At 36.2% G+C, this 24334-nt stretch overlaps 1 protein-coding gene across 12 annotated transcripts in view; it reads right to left on the bottom strand.

Moving 5' to 3' along the window:
* Window positions 1-24334, bottom strand: part of USP9X (ubiquitin specific peptidase 9 X-linked) — a 135896-nt gene that overhangs the window by 38781 nt on the left and 72781 nt on the right. For 10 of the 12 annotated variants that reach the window (XM_064278153.1, XM_064278152.1, XM_064278151.1 and 7 more), the window contains 11 exons: window positions 23074-23222; window positions 17846-17933; window positions 14913-15255; window positions 13576-13671; window positions 12897-13108; window positions 11757-11997; window positions 11311-11460; window positions 10418-10538; window positions 3477-3607; window positions 3007-3285; window positions 754-879 (listed from right to left, as the gene is read on the bottom strand). In XM_064278153.1, coding sequence (XP_064134223.1) covers window positions 754-879; window positions 3007-3285; window positions 3477-3607; window positions 10418-10538; window positions 11311-11460; window positions 11757-11997; window positions 12897-13108; window positions 13576-13671; window positions 14913-15255; window positions 17846-17933; window positions 23074-23222 — 1936 coding nt within the window. The remainder of the gene's footprint in view (window positions 1-753; window positions 880-3006; window positions 3286-3476; window positions 3608-10417; window positions 10539-11310; window positions 11461-11756; window positions 11998-12896; window positions 13109-13575; window positions 13672-14912; window positions 15256-17845; window positions 17934-23073; window positions 23223-24334) is intronic. The other 2 variants (XM_064278157.1, XM_003417982.4) reach the window with 1 other exon arrangement.

Below are 24334 nucleotides of genomic sequence, written 5' to 3'. Positions count from 1 at the left end.
ACCTTAAAAAGACCACAAAAATCATCTAAACATTTCACTTCTAGTTTTTTACTCAAGAGAAATGAAAACCTATATCCACACAAACACTTGTACAGAATGTACACAGCAAGCTGTATTCACAGCCCAACAATTGGGAACAATCCAAGTGTCCTTCACCAAGTATATGGATTAATAAAATTTGGAATATTCATAATGGAATACTACTACTCTGCAATAAAAAGGAACAAACTACTGATAAACACAAGCATAGATAAATCTCAAAATAATTGTTCTGAGTTAACGAAGCCAGAGACAACAGAAAATAGACTGTATTTAAATGAAATTCTAAAAAACAAAAACTATAGTGACAAAGATCAGTGACCCCTGCCTGCAGCGAGAGGTAGAGAGAAGGATGGAGTTCAAAGGAGCTTAAGAAAGGAGCAATGGGACCGTTGTACATATTGATTGTGGCAGTGGTTTCACTACTAAACACATCTGCCAAAGCTCACTGAATTGTGTGCTTTATAAGGCTGCTACTTATTGTACACAAATTATACTTCAATAACATGGATTAAAAATAGAAAGTACTAATATTAATAGGTAAAATCCCATGTTAAGAAAATTTTAACTGAACTCAGATAGTGATTACAGCAAGCGGGGCTAGGAAAATTAGCCTCAAATTGTGATAAAGGCTATTTCTAAATTCATAGAGGGTCGAAAGGAGAAAGAAATGAACCAGCCAGGATCTCCGAGCTTTAAAAGTTTAATACTCACCTCATCAGATATCTGCTGAGCTAGACGAATGGACACATTTCTAAGCATGCACTCAGATGATGGATTAGGAATACTTTGAAGGGCACTCTGTAGCACCACTGCTTGATCATGAGTAACTTGGTTGACCTGAAAACAGTTAACCATTTTACTTGGAGTAAATTTGTACATAACCAGAACCCAACCATTTGCTCCTTATCCATCACCACTCCCTCAGGATGACCTCCTTATATATATATCCACTGTAGAACCCGTGGTGATTCATATTGTCAACAATGTGGGCTTCCTCTCTTTCTTGTGCTTTGGAGTGCCACATATCCCTCTGCAAACCCCCACCCTAGATGAAGCCAACATGTGTTTCTAAATCTGGGCTCAGATTAACTTGCAGGGGATAAATCATACAACAGACTGGTTCCACACTCATCTAGATACTTGGTAATGTTCTGCACATCTCTTACATTGCATGCTCCTGAACAGGCCCTGCTCACATTCCCCCTTGTCATCAAATTCTTTGAAAAGGAGAAAAATCAAGGAATATTAAAAAAGGAGTAATAAAAGTACTAACAATACTTAATAGTATAAGATTTCAAATCCATGACAAAAAACAGATTAATTTTTATTAAGTAGTCACTAAGCCAAGCAATCCTGTGTTGTTGTAACTTCCTTCTAGAGGCTGTATTTCTACAGGAATAGTTAAGACATGTCTGTTTTATTGATTTTGCATTTAGCGCCCTACTGTAAACTCTGAGATTACAGGTTATTATGTATCTTTGCATCTATAGTGACATATTTTCTAAATAAATATTGGAGAAAAGGTAAGAAAAAAAAAAAGGAAACCATAATTGTTTTCTGTTTACTTCATTAAGCACCTGTACTAGGGATCAGAGGTCCCTGGTGGCACAACTGTTTATGCTCAGCTACTAACCAAAAGGTTGGCAGTTCAAATCTACCCAGCAGCACCACAGAAGAAAGGCCTGGTGATCTATGTAAGGTTACAGCATTGAAAAAATCTTACAGAGTGCAGTTCTACTCTGGAAAACGTGGGGTCACCATAAGTCAAAATCAACTCGATGACAACAGGTTTGGTTTTTGGTACTTTATCAGGCATCATCACAAGAACATGTTTTTGTCCCAATAAGAAACACTATACCCTCACAAACACAGAACAAACAACACAACACAACAAAGCTTGTTTGAGGAATGGGGGTAGAGTTTTATAAATTTATATTCCTTATTTGCATGAAAAAACCACAAGGTATATAATACATGATTATGCTGTTTTTATTTATACCTTTTTAAATGTAAAATTTCTAACATACATGAAAGTAGAGATAATCGTAAAACAAACTCCCATGTACCCATTACCTAGATTCAACAATTATCCACAAAAGATCAAAACTGTTTTATCTAACACCTTTCTCCCATTTTCCATCTATCTCCCCACACCAGCATTATTTTGAAGCAAAACCTGGCTATCATCTAATTTTACCTTTAAATATTTCAGCAATTATTTCTAAAAGACAGGGACTTTCTTTTAAATATAACCACAGTATCATTATCACACCTAAAACAACAAACAATTATTCCGTAACATCACACAGAGTCAACATTTCAATCTCCCTGATTAATACCTAAGCCATTTCTAACGAAGAATATCTGTATCCAAGTAACTTCATCTTCTACAGGTAAATTAGTAAAATCATCACTTAAGATGTATAGAAAAGAACTCAAACTTTAGTTAGAATTAAATGCATAGTTTGGCCTCTCCTAAAAAGGCACTGAATTCTGGTATGTCTTCAAAACTTTCAGTAATGGGGATCAAGGTAAAGGACAGAGTCAGAATAAGCTCAGAACTAGAGGTTAAGCCAGTGGTGGGAAGGGAGGCTGGCAACAGGCTAAATCAACCAAATCTCTTTTATTACCATCTCTGTCTTTATAGGTTTGCCCAGTTAAGCGTTAACATGAGATTCATATGGGGTTTTTATTAGGCTTAAAATAATTGAAAGTCAAACAGGACTAAGGGAGGCAGGGAGGAACTGCCCTCTCGAATTACTGCAGTCAGTAAAACGCATTTGAACTTTTAAGATCACTAATAATTTAACAGAAGAAAACCTTTAAAATGAGGTGCCACTGGAAAGGAACTTTAAACATTTCGAATGAACCTTGAACACTATGCTTTTAAGAGTTGCCAAGAAGTTTAACTTTAAAAATATCCATCTACTGATATAAAAAGATTTTTTTTAAAATTGGTATTACCGATGTCATGGAACTCACGCCTTCCACACCTGGCTGACAAGCTTCTGCCACAGCTCGAACGTGGCCATAGCCAATGGCAGTTAGCAACAGTTTGGCTATTTTAAGAGCATTGAGGTAAGCACCCCTTCGAGTTTCCATATCTGCGTTTGGTAGGAAGTTGTTTCTTGTTAGCATACTCAGGACAAGGGGTAGGCCACCGCTTTTCAAGAAGTGAAATTGAAAGTCAGAGGAATCATCAGCCAGAGGTGCACCAGCAGGCATTAACAAGGCATAAACTACCTAGGGGAAAAAAAGGGGAGCAAAGACTGCATTTAAAGGTTTTTGAAATAATTTAATAACTTCTATTCCCCCATCATCATTGCTAAGAAATGCTTAACCATTTAAAAAATTCCTACCCATGTTCTTCACATTTCCATATAAAGAAGTCAAATTTAAAAACATCAAATAAACTCAAAAGGAAAAAAACCAACCTCTGTTAAGTATAGCACTTGTGAGGCTGAAGGACCAAAGAAAAGTGAGTCAAGAGACGGACTAAGGCTGCTCTCTCCAAGTTTTGCGTGGTCTAAACAAATGGCTCTTAGTTTTTCTATCGTTGTGCTATCTGTAAGAAAGAAGAGACACAGTCGAAAACAAAACATAATTCATGCGTTCATAATGTTTCGCTTTTGGTATTTTGAAGACTACTTTAATAGGGAATACCAATTTAGTTAAGCCACAGGCTGTAACTTCACAAGACATAATCAGACCTAGACTGGTAAAAATCAATCAGGACTCTCGGTCACCCCAAACATGAAGGAACAGTCTCCTACTCAAAGACCTTAAAACAATATGCCTCCCTCATGAACTAGATAACAAAAAAAACATAAAACACAGCAAAAGGAAGCAGCTCTTACTGGAAATAAAACAGAAAGAAATGACTAGCTCTTCCCAACACATTCACTACTCTTCATCTCTATGATCCTATGCATTGACTCTTTTGTTTTATTGAAAAGACTTAGAGGAACCCTAGAAGTTGAACCTTAAAAAGCAAGCATTTTAAAAAAAAAAGGATTAATGCCTGATTTTCACCTCAAAATAAGCAGAGCTTTGTATTCTCCCTTGTCACATTAAAACAAGAATTTCCTTTAAATCTCAGTGAAAAAAGAAATAGTTAAAAAAAATAATAATAATCTCGATACAATTAAGCATTAGCTACCAGACACTTGAATTTAGGAATAGTCAATCAACTTTAGAAAGTACTCTGATAATCGAGTTATTTCCAAGGTTAATTATCCTAGGATTAAAACCACTTGATAAATAATATTGTCCTTTTTATTGTTTTCAAGGTAAAAGCTTCTTTTGAAGAATAAAATAAAGGTAATTGAAAATAACCGTAACTTTGTTAGGGTAAACTAATTTTAACAGGCCTGTAAGTAGTCAGCTGCCATATCTTATTAACCAATCTTTAATTTGTGTTGAAGCTGTTGGTTTTCCCTACTCTGAAGGAATATAGTGCTGTGTAATGTAACTAATTCAAATATTACATTTTTATAGAACAATTTTAATATATTCTGTCATTAAATCTTCATCTCCTACATCATTTTTATTCATGATTAAAATAACAGTATGCCATTTTACTAGTATACCAGTTTAATCCCTATTTTCGGGAATTTAGGTTATTTCCAGCATTTTATTTTATTTTTTAAGAATAAAGATACTTTTAGCTAAATCTAATTATTTCCCCAGGAAAAAAATCCTGCAAGCAGAAAGAACAGTAAAGTCCAAGACTTTTAACATGTATTACCAAATTACCTCCTAAAAAGAAGTCAATTCGTACTCTTACCAGCAATATCTGAGAATGTGTTGCTTGGTTTAAAAATATTCTGAGTGAAGGATGGAGGCAAAAAAAAAAAAAAAAGTCAGAGAAAAGAAACGAGCTCTGAAAGACAAAGCTTTAAGCAAAAAATATTTTAAAGTTAATATTTCTGGGCTACAGTTTATTCATCTGAGGAGTTTGGACCACTTTAGCTCTAGGGGGAAAGTGCTGGACTTCTAACCGGAATGCAGGTTGTTCTACAGCCTAGAAAACCCTATGGGGGCAGTTCTATTGTCGCGATGGATTGCTATGAGTTGAAAATCAACTCGATGGCACCTAACACCACCAAGTCTGTGAACCTAAATGATTTTAGGTTCTTGATTATCTATACACGCTCATTTCATAAAATAAGGAAAATAACATTTAAGCCACTCATAATCCTATCATCCAGAGTTAAAAAAAGATACTAGTTTACTCCTTTCTAGTCTTTTATAAAGATATCCAAGTCTAAGCTTGTGAAGAATGGGAACTTCAAAACACTTAATTGTGGTCGTGCAGAACCTGCACGTCGATCAAGAGTCAGTTATTATGGGCGAAGGGAAAGACAACACTCAATACAAGGAAGGTCAGCCTAATTGGACTGGACTAAAAGCAAAGAGGTTTCCGGGATAAAATGAAAGCTTCAAAGGTCAGCGGAGCAGGGGCTGGGGTCTGGGGAACATAGTTTGAGGGGACTTCTAGGTCAACGGGCAAAATAATTCTATTATGAAAACATTCTGCATCCCACTTTGAAATGTGGCGTCTGGGGTCCTAAATGCCAACAAGCGGCCATCTAAGATAAGATACATCAATTGGTCTCAACCCACCTGGAGCAAAGGCAAAGGAAGAACATCAAGGTCACACGACAACTAAAGAACCCAAGAGACAGAAAGGGCCACATGAACCAGAGACCTACATTATCCTGAGACCAGAAGAACTAGTTGGTGCCCGGCCACAATCAATGTCTGTCCTGTCAGGGAGCACAACAGACAACTCCTGAGGGAGCAGGAGACCAATGGGATACAGACCCCAAATTCTCATAAAAAGACCATACTTAATGGTATGACTGCGACTAGAGGAATCCCGGAGGCAATGCTCCCCAGACCTTCTGATGGCACAGGACAGGAACCATCCCTGAAGACAACTCATCAGGCATGAAAAGGACTGGTCAGCGGGGGGGAGAGAGATGCTGATGAAGAGTGAGCTAATTAAATCAGGTGGACACTGGAGAGTGTGTTGGCAACTCTTGACTGGAGGGGGGATGGGAAGATAGAGAGAGAGGGAAGACGGCAAAATTGGCACGAAACGAGAGACTGAAAGGGCTGACTCAATAGGGGGAGAGCAAGTGGGAGAAGGGAGTAAGATGTATGTAAACTTACATGTGACAGACGGATTGGAATGGTAAATGTTCACTTGAAGCTTAATAAAAATTAATTAAAAAAAAAAAAGAGTCAGTTATTAGAACAGAACAAGAGGATAATGCATGGTTCCAAGCTGGAAAAGGCATGCAGCAGGGTTATAGCCTTTCACCATATTTATTCAATCCGTATGCTGAACGAATCATCTGAGAAGTCCGACTATATGAAGAACTTGGCACCAGGATTGGAGGAAGACTCATTAACAACCTGCAATATGCTGAAAAGGCAACTTGAAGCACTTACTGATGGAAGTCAAAAATTATACAGCCTTCAGTATGGATTATATCTGAATGTGAAGGGAACAAAAATCCTTATCACCGGACTAAAAGAAACATCATGATAAACGGAGAAGAAATCGAAGCTGCCAATGATTTCATTCAACTTGGATCAACAATCAACGTTCGTGGAAACAGCAATCAAGAAATCAAACAACATATTTGTATTGGGCAAATCTGCCGCAAAAGACCCCTTACAAGTTTTAAAAAGCAGAGATGTTACTCTGATGACTGAGGTGTGCCTAACCCAAGCCATGGTCTTTTTAATCATGTCACATGCATGCAAAAGCTGGATAATAAAAAAAGGAAGACAAAAGAAGAATTGATAAATTCGACCTACGGTGTTGAAAATCACTGAACATACTGGACTGTCAAAAGAATTAACAATCAGTCTTAGAATAAACACAACCAGAATGTTCCTCAGAAGTGAGGATGGCTAGACTTCAACTCACTTTCTTTGGATATTTTGTCAGGAAAAAACCGATCGCTATAAAAGGACATCATTCTTGGTAAAGTAGAGGGACTGCAAAAATGAGGGAAACCCTCAATGAGATGAACTGACACAATATTCACAACAATGGACTCAAAACATCATGAAGATGGTGCAGGACAGGGCAATGTTTCATTCTGTTATACAGAGTCTAAAGCAATTATTAAAAAGAATAGAAAATAGTAACAGACGTTAACAGTACAAACCTTGAAGCCCAACTGCCTGCATTTGAATTCTACAACTGCCATTTGAACTATGTGACCCCAGTCAAGTAACTTCATATGGCTGGGGCTGCTTTCCCACCTTTAAAATATAAAATAAATACGGTAATGCCCTTACAGAGATACTGTCAGGTTTAAACGCGTTAATATGGGCTTACAACAGAGTTTGGAACATTTTAATATATTAGTTATACCAAACTCCTGGAAAAATGGAAGTTCTTAAGTGGAAAAGTAACTCATTCTGTTTGTTCAAGTAATATTATTTTAACCATTCAGTATTGCGCAATAGTCTGTTTTTCTGATTCATGTAGGGAAAGGTCACAGGAGCTCTTAGAAACAGTCTAGGTTACAAGAGATTGAATTACCCACAAAGAAGACTGCAGAAGTTCTAGTTTAACAGCAAATCACAATGGAGCACTTGACTTCAGGCAGCAATTCAGAATAAACTAAAATAGGCAAAGTTAATGACTAGAAAAAACTATATTATTTTTTCCCGTTCAAGTACATGCACGTGTGCACACGTGCACATCTGACTACTCAAACGTTAACACATCTACTTACCACAGCCAGAAACAAAATTTATAACCATTTCCTTTTCTTAGAGCCTCTGCTTCCTTCTTGTAGAATTGAGAGTGTGTGCACATGTTTGTGTATAAACAACCATAATGACAGAATGGGTTAGCATTTGTTGAATACTGACTTAAGTACCAAGTATTAAACTAGGGATTTTTCCACAAAGCACCTCATTTAATCCCTGCAATTCTATGAAACAGTTATTATTAGCCCAGTTTTACAGACAAGGGAGGTCTGAAAGATTAAGATAACTTACGTCTAAGGCCAGAGTAGAAACCAGAAAAAGCAGGATTTGAACACTCAAGTCCATTTGGTACCAAAACCTACGATTTTGCTACTGTAAACCAATCACTGTTGTTTTTTTCAGAAGTTGGCTGTTTCAAATTTAGATAATATACTCTGATTATGTAAAATATTAAAAAGCACCTTCTCATGTTTCCTACTCGAGCTGCCTGGCAGTAGCATACTCTCGCCATCTGGTGGCATTATGCCCAAATCACAAAATCAGAGATTTTGATGAGGGTTTGTGCTTTGAGTTAATTTTTTTTTTAAGGTTGAATCTATCTATATACATAAATCAACAGTGACTGTTACGCTGATTCTAGTTAATGGAACAATATAAATTCTAAACGATACCAACAGATAAGGGATAAGAATTAAAATCTGAGAATTCTTAGCTGGCTAAGAGCCTAATTAATATATGAACTGATTCTATCCCACAGGATTCAGAAAGCAAGGCGGGGAAAGGTTAACAAGGTGTTTTACTTTAGAAAAATGATTGTAATGGAAGCACACTTTTGCAAGTTACCTAGGGCAATTAAATATGTGACACTGAACTGTATTAAACAGAAACTCAAAAGGACATGAGAACAGACAGGAAGCCACACTAGAGAGACACCAACAAATTACGAAGGTGTAGAGAGTATGGAAGATAGCTGGCTTAGCAAAACCAAGATATGTTTGTGGGGGACAAGAAGAGAAGGCACCTGTAAATTAGCCCATTCCCCCACTGAATCCTAGAAAAGCTAAGGATTTAGGGACAACTACAGATCCTAAAGCCAGAGGAACTGACTGACGTCTGCGTAAGAAGCAAGTTTCCACTCCCCCCATGAAGGAGGCAGGCCACTAACCTTCCTAACCCTCAAAGGAGGCTGGAGAACTCTCTTTAGAAACTGAAACTGAGAGGCTCTGGATCAAGATTCCCGGGTACAGAGAAGGGTGGTGATGACACTCTAGACCATGATGGCAGAAGCAAGAGTCTGAAGGCTGACAAATGAGGACGCATGCCCCAGTCCAGGTTTCTGAAAACTGGCAATGCAACTTACAGCACACAAAGAGTAGTCTGAAGCATGATTCTACGGAGAAGACACATGGACTTTTCCAGAGAAAAGACCTCACATATTATCATTAGAATCCCTAAATAGAATTAAGACCCTATCATTGTACAATGAAGTCCAGTAGTTGCTAAGCCATTTCCAATCACCTTGGAGCTCTATTCTTAAATACAAAAATATAAACAGACAGCCAAGCTCAGATATCTGATGAAAGCAATAAAAATTAAATAGACCCCCCTCCAAAAAAATAATTTCCTAAAAATTATCTGTAATTGCATACTAGAAAAAAATCTAAATGCCCCTACACAAGAGATTGGTGGAAAAAACTATGGTATATACAATGGGAATAATATGCAGACATAAAAATGAATGAGCAAGCTCTCTATAAACTGATAAGGAGTGATTTCTCAGTGAGAGAAGCAAAGTACATTTTGTGTAAGAAAGGAGGAATAAGTATACACCTATCTCCTCATTTCTGCAAAAACACACAGGAATGACAAACCAGACACTACTAAATTTGTTACTGAGAGAGGGTAACAAATACACTTAGAAATGTCTATGTATATCTTTTTGTACTGACATTTAGAACCATGTAGATTTTTACATATTAAAAAATATTACATAAGTAAGACTAGGGAAGGAAAGGAGTCCCTACTAGGCGGCAGAAATGGTTAAGCTGGACTACTAACTGAAAGGTGAATGTAATAGGAAACCATGAGTCCATACAGATAAAACTGAAATTCACACCACCTGACAGGTTTTCCAGCAAAAGATGCATAACCTGAATCTAACGACGAAACAGATCATTCTAAACTGAGGGGCTAGTTAACAAAATAACTGGCTTGTAGTCTTCAGAAGTGTAAAGATAATGAAAGTTAAAGACAGACTGAGGAAGCATTTCAGAAGGAAACTAAAAAGATATGTCAACTAAATGCAATATTTGATTCTGAACTAGATTTTTTTGCTGTAAAGGACATTACTGGAGAACCCTGGAAGGCGTCTGATGATTAGATGGTACTAACATAATTTCCTGGCTTACATGAATACTTTGGTTATACAGGAAAAATATCCTTGGCTTCTTGGGCTGTACAAAAACAGGTGGTGGGCTGGGTTTGGCATGTGGCTGTAGCTTACTAATTCCTGTTGTAGTCTATAGCACAAAGCATGTTCCATCTAGAAAAAGAATTTGCTAATACCCCCCATTATTGTCTAGCATGTACTTTATCAAATTATCCGCCCCCCTCCCCCCACCAAAAAAAATCTTACCTGGTGGCATAAGTTTCATAAGAACTCTTGCTCCATCTCTAAGAGGTGGCATATTTAGGCTGCTACCTAAGTCTGCAACTTGCCAAAGGAAAGAGATATATCTGGGATGCAGTGACATTATCTAGAATACAAAATATGCAAAACACTTACCTATAAATTACTCCCAAAATAAATGTTCATTAATCTCTACACTTTTGCTTATGTCACTTCTACTCTCAAATGGCCTGCCTTCCCCATCTTCTCACCTATACAAATCTTTTCGTCATGCAGACCGAATACATCATCCAAACAAGCTCCAATAATTTGTGACAGCTCTTCTACAGTCTCGCTGAACTGTTTATCCCCTACAGTACTTAACGTAGACATAAAAACGGCTGCCATGCCTACTAGTTAAATTCCTAATCCAGTTGTCAAAGGGAGCCAACTTCTTCTGACATTGGAGTGGTTGGTTATTATTGTAGGCATTAAAATTCTTGAGAGGGGAAGGAAGGGAGGAGTTGCTTTTTCTTTAGGTACAAGATGTTCCTGACAATTTGAGAAAGAGTGCAGATGTTTTCATACAGAAACACTTCTAACGGAAGAACTGATTTTACAGTGGTCTTTTCTTAAATTTGTACATTCAAGAGTGCTGTAATTAAGCTGTACAATATATTAATTCTATGCAAACATAATAATATTATATAGAGAACTTTTATTTTAAATTTCAACTAAGTTACAATCACCTTTCAGAGGGATCCACTCTCAAGTTGACAGTTAAAGCGTATAGTAATTTGGTATTTTACCTCATTAGACTGTAAGCTCAAGAAAAAAACAACTGTTCTATGTACTTTTTTATTCCCAAAGAACCTAAGCATAATGCCTTGCATACAATAGCTTAAGATGTATCTACTCACCACCCCAGGCAAACAGCTTTCCACTTCTGGATTGGGACCATCACTGTAATGATTACCATGGTTTCCAGGAGAGCCAGTTGAGGAATCTGAAGAGCTATCAGGACTTGAAGGCATATTGGAACTTATTTGTGTAAGTTTGGCTGTAATTAGCTGAAAATGACAGGTTATATTTGTATCAAAGACAAGGAAACACAGAACTTAGTGACCAACCCCCTCCCCCCAAAAAAAGACTATGCGCTGTCATTTTAAAAATATACTTTACAAGTGTTGCCTAACATAACAGCTGAAGTTTGTTTTTAAAAACCTTTTCTTTATCTACTGTGTCAAGATCCCTGTCTTAATGTTACAATCAAAATACCTAACAGAACATTGCATGTAACACTTACTGAATAAAAAAATCCTCAGGTTTGACTTTCTTGAAAAGTGTGATGATTACATATACTTACCGACTTATCTTTTAAGTTTAATTGTCCAATTAGCTTTCTGTCATCTGCAGAATCTATCAGCTCACCACCCACAAAGAGTTCGATTTTTGTATGGGCTACATTGGCCTTAATACGATTGAGAATACAACGTCGTACTGAACCAATTGTATCATTTGTATGAGACCATACGTCCAAGTCATCAACCTGTCTGCCTTGATTTGGAAATCGAACTATAAAAGAGAGGTGTTTACCACGAAAAGCTCTGGGGGGAGAAAAAAAATATCATCATCGTATTCAGCAGGCTTTCAAACACTGGTACCAAGAAAATAAAGCTGGGAATAATAGTAAATATTTTCTTATTAAACAAGAGGAAGTTAAAGATGTTATTTGTAGTATCTCAAAAATAAAACTTTATTGCTCCTTTTAACTACAAATGTAAGTAATCTTGAAAACACAACTTTGCCGTATTCCATTTGCATCATTCTTGTACTGATGGCTGCAAAAAATTATAATAAATTCAGACAGAGACATAACACTTCACTTATTTTTTGCTGCAAAAGCCCAATTCACTAAGACTATTTTTAAATGTGGAAGATAAACTTTAGCTTGAGAGCATCAATAAAAATGTCAAACTGGACTTTCTGTGTGAAATTTTCTTAGTATCAAAACCCACCCCAAAATGATAATTATATTTGGCATGATATCTTCTTGGGGTAAGATACAAAATACAAATCATATTCAAAGAACAGCTTTATATAATTTCATGGTTAACAAAGAGGCCTCTAAAAAAAATTACTGATGGTATTCATGCTAGCAACATCTCTAAACTATAAATACCATTGGAATTGCTAAATGGTGAGCATCTAAGAGAAATTTTAGCAGACCATTTAAAAATATGTCTTGCAGTATTGGCTATTTGTCAAAGCAGCTTTTAAGAGTTCTTTCCAATTACTCTCCAACCTGACTGCTATTATTTTAATAGTATAAATGAATGACATAAAATCACTTGGAATTGCAAAATATCAATGTGACCCCAGTATTTCCAAAAATGACAATTCCTTCACCCTCCTTTTACCTGTACATCATCGCTTTTTTTTTTTATCAAATGGCTAGGAAAATACCAAATAACTAAGAATCAGCGCTAGTAGGTCCATCACAAACCTTGACATTGGGAGAATTGTTCTTTCCTCATGATAATCGCTGTCACATTCATTTATATATTCCCTTAAAACAGTTAATACTCGAACCATTCGAACGGCTTCCTGTCTTGCACAATTAATACTGTCTTTGTCACCATCCAAAACACACAACGTGTCATAGGAGGCTTTCAAGCGATCAAAGCAAGACTGAATGAAATCTTCATGGATCACTACCTACAAAGAACAACAGGCCAGATAAAAACAGTTCAAGTTGTTTTGAAATATAAAAATTAAAGGCAGCTTAACCACAGTCTATATTGATAATAAAGCACATGTTTATTAAAAGGAGGCTAACGTTAGTAAATTAACAAGCATAAACGAGATAGTCAAGAAATAAACTTAAGGATTCAATGTCAGTATCAAACCAAATTGAGTTGAATCTCGTCATTCCAACACACAATGAATTATTATACTTGAAATCCTCCCCCGACACCAAATAACCCCAATTCCTTCAAGATAACTGTCAAAGCAAGATTCATTTAGTCAGCAATTTCTATGAGAGAAATATGGACTAAATAGATATAGTTGAGACAAAACATTTCCAGTTAATTCTGAATTAAAGAAAAAAATCTTAAAAGCAAAAAACGTCTTTCAATCACAATTCTAATTTGCGGAAGATTTTAAAACATCTCAATCCTCACCTGATTGACCTGTAACCTCGGACCAAGGTTTGTGTATATCTCTTTAAGGAGATCTATAGCTCTGCTGGCAATATCATCATTACTCTGAATCACAACCTAGGTTCAAAAAGATTAGTGTTAATACCGTTCAAGAAATGTTTTAATTCAGCATTTCAATTCAAACCATACCCTCAGTTATTTTTAATGGATTAGTCAATCATTTAACAGTATGTTGACTCTGATAATCAAACATATTAAGAAAAACAGACCAAGAGAATAATACATGTAAAACTCAAGTCTTTGAATAAAGTAATTTAAGAACGAGCCACATATTTTACACACATGAAACCTGCTTTTGACCAGTATTATTTAACCCTGCAATTGAACATCTTGATAATCAAGTTGTGAAGCATTCAAGAACGAATTCACATTAGTTAAAAGGAAGTAAGAAACTAGATGAAATAAAGCTTAGCACAAAGGGTTATCCCTCCCCATTTCTACAGATCTTTCTCACTCATCTAATTAAATCAATGGTTTTCAATAACAACGAGGATTAATAAATAGAAACCTTCCCACCACCACCAAATAACCTCAATTACCTTTGAGGTGTTTCAGAGCTGAGCCCTGTAACAGGTTTGGGGAGGGAAAAAGGAAGGAAGCATGGAGAGACTCATCAAAAAAAAAAAAAAAGGCAGGCCTTTCCCATTTTAACTAGTTCTCCATTTTGGAGTATCATGTAAATTGATTTTCAAAAAATGTTTCTGCAGTTTAAGAAGGTCTGAAAACCACTGACTTACAGTAAACTCTTAGTCTATGGCTCGCAGAAAAATGTTTTATATCCAAAAACCAATATGAACTATATAACAGATGAGACTTCAAAAGCTAGGAGTAATATATTAATAATATCAAGACAGAAAGACTAGCCTTAGTAGAACATGATATTTTACTCTTCCAGGTATTTTAAAACATCACAAGTTAAACCAGTGCCAGTAGAAGTACACATGCATAATCCCTTCTAAACAAAGTCTTCTCTCTTCTGTCCTCTATTGCAATAGCCTTAAATGTGTAATAACCTACAGTTCACATCGACATAGAGGAAACAAGAGACTAACACTGAATAAAAATGGAGGGAACAGTAACTTCCAAGACAACAGGAACATCAGTGGCAGAGGGACGGAAGGATTGAGGGTGGGTGTGTGTCCACTGCAAAATGACACAAAAAGACGAGCGATTACCAAGCCAGACTCCTGGGACCAGCATCAGAGCAAAATAAATACATATTAATTCATATGCAAAATCAGGATTCTTTACCTATTTGAAAAAATACATGAGATAGAGTGTTTTTACTTTTCACTTACCCTCCAAAGGTAGTCTAAACCTATTAACTCCAAATCATCCATCATATAGGCTCTTCTTTTTGCTACTAGTTTCCCTTCTCGACAATTCACAGCTTTGAAGAATCGCTCAAAACATTTCATTCCATTTTCAGTTAATAGGGATGGATCAAGCTGAAGCACATTACTTTCAAAGAAGTCCTTGTTAATATCAGGATCTAAGTCTGGTTCATCTCCCATCAATTTGGAATACCACTTAAAACAAGCTTCACGATCACAAAGGTAAACTGCATTCTCTGCTAAACACTTCCATATTTGTTTTGCTTGTGGAGCACAGAGCCACAGCTGGCCATCCTTCAACAAAAATCTTAGAAAAACAAAAATTAGCCATTAGGATCGGCATGATTTTATCCTCAGAGACTATTTGGATATGTATAAAATAAAACATTTCTTACAATATATTTTAAGTACAAAAGTTGTTTCAAAAGACCTTATTTCTCAATTTTTATCTGGTACTAAAGAACACTAGATGTTAATGAAGCATATACTGGGCACCTACTATGCGCAAGGGAACTCTGCTAGGTGTTTGGACCTAAACATGAATGAAATACTTGTTCCCTGAACGTGAACAGTTCAGTCTTTGAAACTAGCCATCTTAAAGGAATTTTAATAGGTTATTTGGGTTTAAAATAAAAGATTTCCCATGCTGCTTATATGGCATCATTGAAAAAGTGAAAGTCTACTAAGTGACTTTCACAGATAACCCACTGATATTTAAGAGTTAAAATAGCTTAACTTCTAATACGTTCTGACGATCTAATATCCATCACTCAGTACCAGACCACATTAAACAGAATAACCTACATATGGTTTAGTAAGTTTTTATCTCAATTATCAGTAAGATGCTTGTCAATTACTCAGTGATGTCCCCTAGGGTCTTTTTAGTTGTATGATTCCTGGTTTAGTCATTAAAATAAGACAATAATAAAGTGAATTCTGCTACAACTATAGTCTCTTCCTCAGGTTAGCGAATTTCTTTTAGCATTCATCCACCCACCCAGTCTGCCATGTGAATGACACACAAAGAGAACAGCTCGATTTATTCTGAACTGTAACTTTACACAAAATTCTTAGTTAACATCATAATGGTGGCTCCAGGCCCAGTTACAGAGTAAGGAGTATGCACCAAATGTCAGTATAGGTTTCCTTTCCATCTCAAAGCATTTTTGGATCTTAATTCTAGGGTCCCTTTGATTTTCATAAAATTGCTGAGCTTACGTGAGGGTTTCTAGCGTCTAGTCCTATCTAATGATGCCCGTCCTGAATTTACAGATAAGGAAACTGGTACAGTAGGATAGAATCAGTCATTTTCAAAGTTTTAAAAACTTTTTTTTTTTTTTAAATAGCAGCAAAACCCTTCTTCAAACCAAAATCCCATACAGAAGTCCATGGAACTGCCCCAGTTATTAGAACCAAGAAATAAGGAGAAAGTGGAGATCAAACTCCCCACTGTTCAGAAACCTTCAAGGCACCTCCTATGAAGCGCTAATGCTCCAAGGAACGTTTGAAAAATCCCTGGTCTAATGAAGAGAGCACAGATTTTAAAGTCAGATAGACTTAGTTGAGTAATCCAGCTCCATCACATACCGGCTGTGCAATTTCAAACCAGGTACTTTAACCAATCTGCATCTTGATTTTCTTATTAATCAAATGGGAATAACGCCCACCTCAATTGAGTGCTATGATTAAATGTAACGTGTTTATTTAACACAAGGCCAAATATACAGCAAGCATTAAACGGTAGGTTTCTTTCCCTTCAGTGAGTTCCTAGAAATCATAAAGATAGGCACTAATACAGCAGGGTCTAGAATAAGTCCTCTTGACTCCTAACTTTAATACAGCAAAAAGGTTTGTAACCATTCTTCTGTTCTAGTAAACCTAAGGGACACAACACATGCCCATCAATAACAATGGCTCTTTATGGCACTGAGTCTCAATCTGGGCAGGCAGGTCCTTTCACCCACATACAAAACACTTCACTTTAAACAAATGCCAAATATCTTAAAATCTGGTGGCTAGAATGCTTCTCAAGTTAAAATCATTATGTAAACACTTATGTAAGTTTTCTTCCATAAATAAGCACATAGTTTAATAAAAGTACATAATTAAAATAGATCAAGGAGAAAAATTCTCTAGAATGTATATTAAAATAATAAATACAATAGATTTCCTGCACCACTGACAAACTGGACATTTTCCTTTAGCACATTTATGGTCCCAATATGCTCTTCTGCTATCTGATGTGTTTTTTTTTTTTTTTTCCATTCATAAAAATTCTTATCAGATGTTCTTTTCAAATCTCTAAGTGTAGAGTCATTAAAAGTTAAATACTACTGAGCAAATCTAGCTAGCCTTGGACTACATTTAACTTTGGCTTAGTGGAATAACCTCTTTTCCTCCTTTCCACCAGAAGTAATGTCACTAACACATGACTTCAGATCACCTTTGTCAGTCATTGCTAGGATACAGAAGGCACTAGAGGACTCAAACCACTTTGTTGGGGTGCTGGTCCAGCAGCCTTTTGTCTCTTTCCCTAGTGCCTGTGACAAAAATAATGTTAACATGGTTGTCCAGTTAACTGTGTCCAATATATAAAAATTTGTTCTTTAAAAACATTTATACTGTAAACAAATATGAAGAACAGCACTGAATCCTAAAGTTCAAAATATGCTGTCCTCAAATACTGCAAAGAAGAAAAGCTGAAACTCAGCCAATAATATTAAAGTATTTAATAATGACCACATAAGGAAATGTCATGTGACTTTTAGGCAATGATGGGAAAACATTCAACTTCAGGGAGGAAAGTCCACCTAAAATAGACTTACATAGAACATTAACTCTGCATGCCTTACCTTAATGTGTCTTAACAAGAGTAACACTAATCGTTTAAAACATACCTAAGGAAGTTGAGCCGTTCTTGGACTTCTTGAACATGACTGTATCTACTTCCAAGCCTCACAGTTTGTGGGTCATAGTCTTCATGGTCTGCAAATTAAAAAGAAAAATCATGACTTACACGGATGGGTACCCACATCACTGCTGCCTTTAATCAAAGGAAATTAAGTCAGTTAAACAGTCATTAATGATCAAAAGGCAACCTGACATCTGCTGATAAATCTTGGACTTTACAGTATGGGCCCACAAGTGCCAAAGAGTTCTAGTTGTGTGAGGTAATAATTGAAGTCTTCTAAACCATGAGGTTCTTCTCTGAGCAAAATCTCGACACACTGTAAAGATGAAACTTTTACAATGTCTGGAAGCACAGATGTTTTTGAATCTTTGGTGAAGAAAGGAGTCCCATGTATTATGACTCACTGCTTTTTACTTTTACATGCGTTAGCATACGCCAACAATCCTAAACACAAATTGTCTACTTCCATGAAAGTCAATTTCATCAAAACCTAGGCCTGGAAGCCCTATTTCTCAAGAAATTGGAGAAGATATCAAGTTACATTCCATTATGGATAAATTTTCTTATTCACAGCACCAGTCTTGGAGCATCTGACTAAACACTAGAATTCAGCTGCCTTTTTTTAAAACATGTTCATGCACAACTTTGCATACTTTTTTAGCTGCGACTTAGTAATTTCAACCTTTAGCAATTTTCTAAAGTAATACAAGAATTCCCTTACAACCTTTACCCAGATTCACCAATTGTTTGCACTTTGCCCCATTTCCTTCATCACTCACCATACATGCATGTATCATTTTCTAAACCATTTGTAAACTGGAGACAAGTCCCTTTACTCTGAATACATCAACGTTTATCTCCTAACAAGGACATTCTCTTATATAACCACAGTACAGTTATCAAACACCGTTACTATAGTATTATGTAACCCAGGTTTTCTCAACACTATACTACTGACATTTTAAGGTCAGACAATCTTTGCTGTAGAGGTCTGTCTTGTGCGTTGTACGATGTCCAGCACCATCCCAGGCCTCTACGAACTAGATGTCAGTAAAATCTCTCCCTCCACCCTCCAAAGACAATCAATACGGTCTTCAGACATTGCCAAATATCCACGTGGAGCACTGCCAATTTAAACCACAGTCCATGTTCAAGTTTAATCAATTTTCTGATTATGAACCTTTATACTTTTTTTCCAAGCCCAAGACTAAATAAGCATTGCATTTGGTTATCATGTGTTTTTAGTCTTCACAAACCTGGAAAATTCATCATTTGTGTTTCTTGACCTTTTTGAAACTATACACCAATTTTGTTGACCGTCCCTCAAATTGGACATCTCTGATGCTTCCTCATGATTAGACTCAGTTTATGCATTTTTGCAGGAACACTGCAAAGGTGATGTCCCCGTGAGTGCATCGTTATCAGGAGGCACACCTTGTCAGTTCGCACCAATACTCATGACGTTAATTTTGATCACTTGGTTAAGGCAGTTTCCACCAGGTTTCTCCACTGTAAAGTTACTGTTTTTTCCTTCATAATTGGTAAGTTATTCGTGGGGAAATACTTTGAGGCTATTTAAACATCTTTTTTCTTACCCAACTTTTAACCACTAGTTTCAGCATTCCCCTTTTTTCCTTAGGTGTTGACTTTATTTATCAAGAACTAAGACAGTGTAGAACTTTGGGAACATTCAATGGAAGTCGAAGAATAATCAAGAAAAGTTGAAGAAATAAGACCACGAGGAATAGAGTTTTTCTAATACAGGATTGGGTAAGATGAGAAACACTGGTAAACTGTCCCTCACGAAACGAAACCATAACCCTAGACTCGCAGCTATGGTGAGAGGGAGCTTCCTCTTGTTGGTTGCACCTGCCCAGGGTAGTTTCCATATAATGGAGCTCAGAATGGGAAGAAAGGAGCAGGTTGTGGCTCAAACACTACATTCTCACTGTAGATTTAGATTTTCTTGAGTAAATGTTCCTCCAACGTTACTAGATTTTCTTAAAGAAATGTATCTCATTAGGATAGTTCCAGAGACATTATGTAATTCTTAAATTTTCTCCAGTAAATGGGTGTTTTGTTGTTAAAAATGGTTGTTTTGTTGGGGAGAAAGCAAGCATCTTATTCTGCCATTCTAGGAGTTAACCACCCTCATCTCTTGGTTTTTTATTTCCATCATATGTTCTACATTTACTGATTGGTATTCTTTATCAGTATGACAGAAAGATTCGTATTTTATTTAATGGGTTGAATTACTATCATTATTTATTTTGCTACTCTAAACAACCCACATTTGGCCATTGAGAGCTAACTTCTGTATCCTTGTGACACATCAGCATGATTTTCTGAGCACTTCCATACTTTCTGGAATAGGATGTTCAAGGCTCATCTTATACTTTTGTGTCCCAGGGCTGGAAACAGCCATTTCCCCAAAGAGATATAACCTTAATAAACAGATAATAACTAGCTTAATTTTTTTTAATCACAAAGAACCCACACAGATTTAACTTCATAGATGTTGTGTGGGAATGAGTCAGAGCTACTAATCAAGTCTAGCCCAGAATCTTCATTCTAATAGAACTGAGAGATACTCATTAAAGAACGCTTTTTGTGGAAAATGTTCCTAAAAACTGCCAGTGTTAGATGTAAGACAATGGGAAGAGATGGTGGAAATTCGCAATCCTAAAGAAAAAACAGACTCGTATCATAGGGTCACCATTGACTCCACAGCAACAGTTTTTTTTTTTTTAAGGAAACACAACGCAATAATGTGATCTACAATGAAGATAAGTCCCCCAACAGATCTAGAAACCAGGAAAAAATAAACGAAACTTTCAGTAAGTGTTCTATACAGCACAGCAATTATCATCTTTCTAATGGGCTAAAACCTGAGTGAAAACTGAAAATTGGTTTATGCTTTGTTGTATGTATATTTAAAAAAATGTTTTAAGAACCACTGGGGAAGCACTAGTGCATGAAGGCAGGAGTACTGAGACAATGAGTAAAAGTTGAAGAGAATAAATTATTTTCCGCCACCAGAGCTAATTTTAAAGTAGGAAGTGAAATCAGCTGACCATGTTACTGAGGAAATATTTTCTCCAAAGTAAAGATGAAAAATACTAGTGGAGATGAAATACAGACAAGCGAGACAAATTCTTAATACTGGTGAAATGGTTACCAGAAATTGAGAACATCAGTGAACTGTGGAAGCTGGATGTTATTTACTGCTTAGTATGTTTCATGCTTAACGCAATCCATGCATCATTTTTATTATACAGAGGCAAAAACCATAATTTGCTTCAGGATTACAAATTCAGAAATGCTGGTGGTTAATATTACCAAAGAAGTGATTTAATGTCATGAGAAGTTTAACTTAGGGGAATTTTACTAGTTAAAAAATTTTTCAAAAATGAAAAAAGACAGAAGGCAAATTACTTTCCCCTTTTTAAGTATGAGTAGACATCAATATTAATCAAAAGATTATTGTACTATATCAGAGGAGGAAAACAAATCAAGATTTGTTAGGAGAAACAGAACGTCTTAAGTCAACGAATTCAGAGGAACATACTAATAGCAAAAATTCTCATGTCTACTATTTGCCAGGTATTGTTCTAGCATACAGAACTTGCCTACGGTCATACAGCTGTTTGAGTCAGGTTTTAAACCTAGGCTATCCACCGATACAAATTCACATCTTTTACTTTGTGGAGATACTGACAATGTAAAGAGGAGAAGCTGAACAGTGCAGATATGACTAAAATGGACAGGACCCTAAGTGAGGCTGAACTGCACATGCACCATTCTCTTAACCTCCCTTGCAATAGGGTTTCCAACCTCTAACAATGAAATTCAATGAAACACCACACACAAATTAAATAAATAGAAATTAACATTGAAGCACATATAATTTAGATGGCTCCGCTTTGGGGGAAGGTCTACATGGGCAACTGGGAGAGCTTTGTACCACCAAGGTGAGACACAATCATAAAAAATCTGAGTTATATTAAACTGAGCCCAAATACTTCAGGGCTAAAGTGTACTGCATGCACATATTTTGTTTCTTTCACTAATTTTGGTCACATTTGATCAAAACATAAATCGTATGGCTGCATGACTATAATGCTTGCCTGTTCTGTCATATTGCTTAGAAGGAACCTAGAACTGAAATAATACAAGATCATAGCTTGGTGCCCATTAGCACCCTGATGCTTATACTGCTATACTGGCCCTTCGATCTATTCCAAGAGTATACTCTATTCTTCATAATAATGAGTACTGCAAATATACTCATTTTTTAAACACACACACACATTCTCTCTCTCGGCTTCTGCAGAGCCAAACAAAATGAGTGCTTAAATCCTACTCATTTAATGTAACATTCAATTAACTCATGCTCTGATTCTATTAACACTGGAAATATAAAGTATTTTTAATCAATATTCTGGGAAAAATTTTGAGCCTACAAGGCAGATTTTTTTTTTTTTTTGGGCCTATAAACTTGGCATAAAACAGAGGAGTATGTACTAAGGAACACATTTGTCCCCTAGCATACACACACACTCTGATGTAACTGTCAGACAGCAAAACAGTTTTGAAACAGGGCTCCACATATGGCAGGCACTCAAACACTGTCTGCTGAAATCACATGAAGCTTTACCACAACTTCAAACTCTGAGAACCAATTAAAACATGATGACTCCTACAATCTCCTGTCTCTATTCTTGTGAATCTTTAATTCATAAAATCCAGAACACTTATGAAACATGGACTTAAGATAAAAGAACTGTAATACATGCAAAAACAGACTTAGACAAACTTATTAACAGAAGATTTCTTACAGGTATGTTTTGAGTCAAGTTTTCTTAAAAACTAAAGGTGGTGGTAGTAAGAAAAAAAGGTTGAAAATGAGTCAAGTACATACCTAGGAAGGAAACAACCAATTGTAGTACAGGCAGGCAGAGCTCCCAGGCAGGGAAAAAAAAGAAATCAGTTTAACAAGGAGAACAGGGAAGCACAAGCACTTAGCAAAGAGCCTTGAAATGCTGGCCTGGAGTTTAGGTTGTGCAAGATTCCGGAGTATGTAAATTGTTAAGCTCATAAAGAAACACAATAACCAATTATGTTGTCATTTCTAAGGTAATTAACACAAACCAAAAAAAATGGCTGGGAAGTTGCAGTTATTTCCCATAGTTAATCTTGGCTTACAGTACATACCTCTAGCATACAGTCTCATGCTTTCCATGTAAGTTGCGAGGTTTTCTGCTACCAAAGTAACTAGGGCATGATTGTGCTGAAGTTGATTGATTAAGTCATGGCGATAAAATACATGGGGACTTCGCTGAGTTTGACTGAAACGAGAAGAACTTAATAATATAATTAGGCAATTAAACTCTGTTGTAATCAAAAGTTTATACAATATACATTCTTAGTTACTAGTTTAAAAACTTAAAATGGTTTCATTCGTAACAGAATTACACTTTTGTCCATTTACTTCCTTTGATGACAACAGCAAGCCATTTAAAATAATGCCTTGAAAAATTTTTTTTTAATTTTACATGAAAACCACGCGTCAATAATTCCAACCTCATCCCATAGGCGTCTACTTCAGTGGACTGATTTCTATGGTCTACCCCTATATTACACTAGTACCAAAGCACTCGCTAAGTTTACATGATTATTACAAAACAATTACAAAATAGAAGCATTCCTTGTACGAACAGAATCACAAATATTATGCTATGACTGTAGCAGAGAAATATAAGCAAAAGAAAATGCTTCAAGTAAAATTTTATTTAACAGCCCTTCAGGGTATATTCTGCAAAACTTGGCTATAGCCAAGTCTGCCCATAGGTGTCACCAGAAAGACATCTAGTTCCTTTCCAACCTCTTTTGCCGCCTTTATGAAAGCCAATCAACTATCACAACCATTACTATTTTAATGGAGACGAAGCCACTGTTTTTTTTTTTTTTGGCAAGCGTATGTAAACTACTATCTAAAACAAACAAATTCGTCTGAAAAAGGACAAGAGGCGTACAGACAGTGGGCCAAATATACGTAAAATATGTCCCCTTAAATAAATGTCACTGTTATTTCCTTTTTTTTTTAATAAGGTGTATGTCCAAATTTTTGCCAGTATTTATCCATATAACTTTCCAATTTCGTATTTTTTCCAGGCTTGGGAAAAAAATAAAGCAGAAGTTTGAGTTTAATATGAAACACTTATGTAGCCTTTCTTACTTTTTAGGCATAACCCATAGCAATCTGAGAGTTGTAAAGGATCTGAGCAATCATCTAACCTTACACATAAGAAAAATAAGTTCCAAAAGATTAGACAGCCTTTCTAAGATCATATTAGAAACAAGGTTCACAGCCAGGAATCCTGGCTCCATTGTGAATATTCTTTCACTACAACTAGCTCCTTCTGCATTGTTTTTCCTTTTCATGCTATTACCGGAAACCCTGGTTGCATAGCGG

The sequence above is a fragment of the Loxodonta africana genome, chromosome X (assembly GCF_030014295.1).
Source record: "Loxodonta africana isolate mLoxAfr1 chromosome X, mLoxAfr1.hap2, whole genome shotgun sequence".
Taxonomy (NCBI): domain Eukaryota; kingdom Metazoa; phylum Chordata; class Mammalia; order Proboscidea; family Elephantidae; genus Loxodonta; species Loxodonta africana.
Note: the sequence above shows the minus strand (reverse complement) of the source record. Positions and strands in the feature narration are given on the sequence as shown.